At 38.6% G+C, this 6,503-nt stretch overlaps 1 protein-coding gene across 1 annotated transcript; it reads right to left on the bottom strand.

Annotated features, from left to right (window-relative positions):
* Nucleotides 1-999: 999 nt before the first annotated feature.
* On the bottom strand, nucleotides 1,000-3,133 carry LOC131879146 (ropporin-1-like protein). Its single transcript, XM_059225383.1, has 4 exons — nucleotides 2,870-3,133; nucleotides 1,615-1,697; nucleotides 1,425-1,547; nucleotides 1,000-1,359 (listed from the first exon to the last, which is right to left on the bottom strand). Exons 1-4 carry the CDS (start codon nucleotides 3,010-3,012, stop codon nucleotides 1,049-1,051), a joined length of 660 nt encoding a protein of 219 aa, XP_059081366.1. The 5' UTR covers nucleotides 3,013-3,133; the 3' UTR covers nucleotides 1,000-1,048.
* Between the last annotated feature and the right edge of the window lie 3,370 nt (nucleotides 3,134-6,503).

The raw sequence follows: 6,503 nt of genomic DNA, 5'->3' as shown, positions 1-6,503 counted from the left end.
ATTTCAATCTCGGAATTAACTTCGTTTTATGAAAGAGCCCTTTCATGGCTTTGGAACAATTTAATCGCTTTGCCGACCAGTTATGTTACGTTCAGATATTTTTAAAGAAACACAAATGTCTTCAAGTGGCTCGATCCTCAGCTGAATACTTTCGTAAAAATAAAGTTCGCAAAGCATAACATAAATCAAATCAATTGGGACGGTGGAATAAGCGCTTTGGCTTAAGATCTAAATCGATGAACCTGGCTTTAAGGGCATTGGTAATAGCTTCCTAAGGGTTATGCATTGCAACATTGGCTTAGACGAGAATGTAAACTGGAGAGACCCAAATATTTCAAGTCAATATGACTCGAAAAAAGAGAAACAAGCCACATAAACACTTTGTAAAATAAAAAATGGAAGTAAGGTATCAAGTAAAATTTCAGCCTTGTCAGCCAGTATAGCCTCTGAGACTCAAAAAAGACTTCTAAAAAATAGAAAGTACAGTAGAACCTCGCTGTTGTGAACCCCATTGTTGTGATAATTCCGTTATAAAGAGAACAATCTTGTGAAACTGACTCGTCGCCATGTGAATGCTGCTTAATGAAACCCCGTTATAAGGAAAGTTTTCAAATCTCAGAACCCCGTTCTTGACTTGTTAAGCTTTGACTTGATCCAGAATTTCGTAATAGGTTGATCTACGCCTCACGGAACCTCTTTTTCTCTTCTTTTTTTCTGGGTCGGACAAGTGACGATTCATCTGCACAAATTGACGGAAGTTTGCCAAAAATCCCCCTCTTTAACTGGAACTGTAGAAAAATGGCCCACATTGATGATAAGATAACTATAGCAGGTGGGTATGACGATCATTACTTTGCCAGAATGCTATTTTGTCAATTTTTTTTTTGTTTTGAAGTTGTTAAGGCGGATGGACATTACCAAGTCCGATCCCTTGATTGGACCCATTTAAACGCACAAATCTATGGTTCAACTCTATTTTTTTCGATTGAAATGCGGGTATCAATACGATGCATTTACTGACTTCTCTTTGTTGATTAAAAAGATCGCTTTAAATAGCTGGACAATCTTGGGATCTTAGGTTTTGAGGGAGCAAAATTCCACCCTGACGTTCAGCCACAGTTTCCAGATATCCTTCAATTTTCTTGACTGACTCTTGGTCAATTTGAAGCTTCTTGGCCGTCAAGCGGAACATTGCCACGAACTCCGGCATCTTCAGCGAACTTGAGATTCCCTCTGGATGATCCGACATGGCCTCACAAATCACCTCCATATGCGAGTCAATCGTTGAATTGGGAGCAATATTGGCCGCTGCCTCGGCCACAAATTGCTTCCATGGAATATTATCGTCGGTCAAGTTGCCTAAAATGGATCATTTGGGATGTTGAGCCTTTTCATTGTTCGGATTCATTGATTTGGGAATGTACCTTCCTCCAGGAGATTCTCTAGTGTGGCTTCCTCCATGCAAATGCCTCGCCATCTCGCTTCCAATAGTGGCTTTTGGACTATAGCTCTTTGTCTCAATTGTTTATTCAAAACTCGCAGCAAACCTAATGGTCATAGTGATTAATTCATAATACTCCATTTTTTGTCATTTATTGAGTTGTGTAGTTGTACCTGGGGTCAGACCAGATGGAGTTGATGGAATAGGATATTCCAATCGTTCTTTGACGGGAGGGATTTCTCCGTTGGCTAGACACCTGTATAAAATGAGGAAATGGCGTAATACTGCTCTCAAGTGTCTGAGATTTTGAATCTTTCTATCTTAAGAGAATATTCTATGATTGAATAGTTTTGCGTGTAAATTGATGAGAACCTGGTACTGAAATCAAAAGTGTCGGCCGAAAGAAGGCTGATCGGAAACTTTCAATACTTTTGGGCAAGCATTGCAGTAAATCATATTCCATCAAACACGAGACCTGACGAAGGATTTGTTCAATCTATCCCATCCACTCTACTGCAATAACAAAGATTTTCATCATTTTCTTCTACCCAACCGTTTATGATTCCCCTCTTTCCTTTTTTTCATGTGAAGTGAACAAACTCTACTCTAGTCATCTCTGCTATGATTTTACAATCTTGTCAACGATTTTATCATTTGACCATTTCATTACTTTACTCTTGTAACGATTTTGCAAATGATTTTATACATTCAGTCTCATACATTTTACAATCTGGCTTGACCAAGAGTCGCATTAAAAGTCATAATTATTGTATTCAAAATTTTAAACATTCGATGATATACAGCCATGAACTGTTTGTGAAATGTCTCCATATAACAAGATGCATAGGGAAAATGTAAAATAATGTTTTACGAGCCCTCGCTACAAGGGTAGACAATAAAAGTTTCACTATTTTCAATTTCTTTAGCCGAAATCAACGAGCAAATGTGCTTACAGAACGTTTCAAATGAGGAAAATGTAGTAGAGTGGTTTTATGACCCACACTCTTACCTTGCTAAAAGGCCAATCTTTCATGCGGCGAATCTTTTATGTACATATTGGTTGGTTTTGATATTCCTGCAGCTTTTTTAACACAATCGACGTAAAGAATTGAATCAATGGTGAATGTTGATATAACTGAAGTCTGGTGCGCTCTTCAATCACGCTTAATGAAATAGTTCAAAATGGTTCTCGTCAATGGGTTAGATGTGTACGCCGGGATGTTTCATGTACCGTTTTGTAATGAGTGATTACTTCCCACTCCCATTTATTTCCAAGAACTAGTATAGATTGGTGTTAAGTCGAGTCAATTTATCAAGATGTTTTTTTTATTTTTTTCGCAATCTTACTTTTGATCTTTGCCATGTTTCATAACGGACTTAGAAATGGGTGAACCAAGGTGTGCCATCAATTCAGAACTGCCTACTTACCTAAAGTAAGCCACTGACCAAACCAGGAGATCTTTGGGCTGAGTCCGAATGGCAGCCTTCGTGTATTGCTTCAATATCCGGGGAAACTCATTTGGAATGTGGATCCGATGATTGTTGTACGGTTTTGCATTGAACTCCGGCATTGTTTCAAGTGTCCAAACGACCTTCTTTTGAAGAATATAATAGAGACCTTCAAGGACACTGGAGAAAGCCTTCTATCGAATTAATGGACCAGGCAGGTATTTTTGGTTTCAGAGGGGGGTATGTTGTGAGCTTTCCGTATCTTTTTACCAAAAGGAATCATGTACGAATGTTGCTCCAATTCCTGGTTCCACGTGACTGGTAGTTCGAATTTGACCAGGAATTATGTGACTTACTATTGGAAAGACATTGGCGACATTAGAAGGGTAGATATGAAAGAAGACAGAAATGCTGATCTCTTTCCGAGCTTTAAAAACGACATGAAGCTGAGATCATAAGAATGTTGGGGGTCAGTTCCTTTGATCATTCGCAACTAAGCTTAGGCAGAAATATGGACTCTGAACGGGCTTCCCACCAAATCGGCCTGCTTTTGGTCATTGCGACTCTGAGCCACTTTTCGAATTAAAGTACCGAAATAAGAAAAGTAGATCCCTTGAATTAAAGGCAGGTCATTTTTATATCATGTACTTGCAAAAGGGTTTGTTTCAAAATTATATTGTCAAAAGCTTATTTTGCTGACCAAGAGCAAGCCGAAAATTGGAATTTTGTTAAAAGTTTAGTGCATAACTTTAGGCATTTCTTCCGAGTTCTCTGAGCATAGTCTTGGGCTCAAATTTGGCCAAGTTCATCTATTCATTCAGATTTTGTGGTTTTGTGAGGTACCTATATGGAACAAAGTGAACAGTTTAGGCGATAAGAAATTTGAGCTTCTGTTTACAGTCCAGATCTCTAGAAGTCCGTGGTTTAAGGTATTCTTTGCCTGAAGCCTCTCAAAACGTGGACAAAAGAGTTGTTTTGAGTTTAACCCAAGAAGACAATTTGTTGCCAATGTCATTCAAATTATAACAAAAATAATAATTTATTCAGGGTACACAGACAGATGTCTTGAATGGATTCAAGCCACAAATACATTTACGCAATCACTCGAAAGTGAATACGATCAGTAATCGAGTTTGAATTTGCTGATTGATGATACCCGTATTGAAGGTTGGTCTGGAATGCTTTGGAGGGAGCTATCCAGGTCCTCTTTGAATTTGGGGAGATGATTTTTTTCAACATAGATGACTCGAAGAGAGGAGGGCAGTGTTCTATAGAGTTTTGGGCCTCTCTCAAGCAATGAGTGGTGCATGGTTGATTTAGCAGTCGCATTCTTGTTGTAGTTTCAATGAGGTTGGATACAGGTAACACGTTCATTGTCTCGTTGGACGAAATGAATGTCCGTTCATGTATGGGACAGCTCATAGATACATTTAAAAGTATGTAATATGGCATATCGTTCGTGTCTCCTTTGCACACTGTACAGACGTAGATGCTGATGTCGATCCCAGTAGGAGAGTTTAGACATTCCAGTGATTTGCCGAGTGAAGCGCCGGAGTATAATCCTCTCCATTTTGTTTAGATCGCCAACAAGATATGGGCTCCAAATCAATGGTGCATAGTCCAGATGGGGTTGTACCATGGATTGGTAGATGGTAACCATGGCTAAGCTATCCCTGGTCTTGAAGGTGCATAAGGCCCAGCCTAACATCTGATTACATTACAAGGTGTTTTTTTAAACATCCTAACGATGTTGAGTGCAAAGTGGTAGATTTGTTAAAAAGTTATGATCTTCACTCGAGGAATACCCAAAAATAACCTTATATATTTGAGGGACAACCTTTTTCTATGAACCCATCTGACGGCCAAACAAAACCAGATTTAACTTTTTCGTAAAGAGGGAACTTTTTTATAAAAGCCTGAATATTGGGACATTGAAGCAGGAAAATGAAAATGACGTCACCATCAAATTTTGAGAGATTACTCGTACTTTTGAGGCTTATTAGTTCATTGCTACAGGATTCAATTAGAGTTCCAATTCATTTATTTATCACAGGAATGGTTCATGTAGCATTGCAATTTAATAAACTGTCACAGGCTTACTCATTGATACCCTTAAGATATACTTTATAGTCGAAAAATCCATGTTTGCTCTTACTTTTCGTACCTTAGAATTTCCTATTTTTTACAAAAGACACTTTTGAAACATTAGAAAAGTGTTTTGTCTCATATGGCGCGTTGCATCGTGTTTTTTTTAGTAACTCTACTTTATTGAAAAGTACCTCGGTGGCCTCCTAGAATTTGTGCTGACATCATCAGACAGCTGCAACTTATGGGAGTCAATATTTGGGACTGTTCTCAGAACATATCGGGTGGCCGCGAATATGCGACCGAGAAATGTAAAGTAGTCAGAAAAAGTCAACCTTAAGGCCTTTTACGTCAAAGAATTTCAATATTATTGCTTTTGCCTTGAATGAGATGAATTACAGATTTTGCTGCCTTGCCTAAGTGTGGACGAATAATCTTGAACAGCTCAGAGCACCGTAAAAGATTCTTGCATTTAAACCTTTACTTTGTTCGTAACAAGCGGCTTAATATGCTTTTGAAATGTAGCAGATAGTCTGAATGCATTACAAGATTAATATGAATTAACAAAAAAAAATCTTTAAACCGTAATAAATCATTAAGTCCAGTTTTTGTGGGGTATGATTACATCACATCTGTCAGGGGTGTGTGCAATAATTTGTAAAACTTCCAGAAAAGTGATGGGTTGTCGTTAATATGGGTGAATGTTAAATTATTATGCTCGAATTTCTGAATGGAATCTAACGGGAAATGATAGTCACAAAAGTGTTGATGAGTTGTCAAGCAAACAATATAATGTTCCTTCATTAATCTTTGTGGGATGACAAGTGTTGCAGGATTTAAAATCTTTCCCAAAAGAGTTGGCGATTCTTTCATTGTGTCACAGTGCTTAAATGATAAGCTTCCCAGTAATGTTACCCTGGTAAACCATCTTACACCATATTCTCTTGTGGCAGAGGGCGCTTTCTCCTTCCCAATGCTATGTTGACTAGCGATGTATTTCGAACCAGAGTGCCAGCGCTTTAGCTTCAAGGACCTCGGCCAGGGTTCCCATCCCGCGTGGAAGAGGGTACACAACCATAATGAAAACCGCTTAAATGAGTGGCAAAATGTGAACCTGCCTTTCTAGGTCTCGGAAACAGGGCTGCTTTAAAACCAGGACTTGAAATAACGCGTTACTCTTTGAGGAACGTTATTGGTAAACGCGTTACTTTTCTAAAAAAAAATGTAACGGAGACGGGACGGTATTTTTTGGCTTCCGTTACTTTCTTCTCTACTGAACGAGCATTGTTTTTGTCAATTTACCTCTCAAATACAATGACTTATCTGCCACTGATGGGATCAAATGAATAATCACTGGAGTCATTTGTTTCACGTCATATTTACTACACTAAAACTCGCACAATCTTAGGTCCTCTTTTCTGCAAACGTAACGGGTAACGGTAACGCGTTCCTTTCTTTTTGGCAACGGCTCAAGCCCAGTTTGAAACTCGTTCCAGATCTTGGGTCTTTATTTCTGCACCGTTTTTTG

This window comes from Tigriopus californicus, chromosome 4 (assembly GCF_007210705.1).
Source record: "Tigriopus californicus strain San Diego chromosome 4, Tcal_SD_v2.1, whole genome shotgun sequence".
Taxonomy (NCBI): Eukaryota; Metazoa; Arthropoda; class Copepoda; order Harpacticoida; family Harpacticidae; genus Tigriopus; species Tigriopus californicus.
This window is presented reverse-complemented; position numbering and strand designations above follow the sequence as displayed.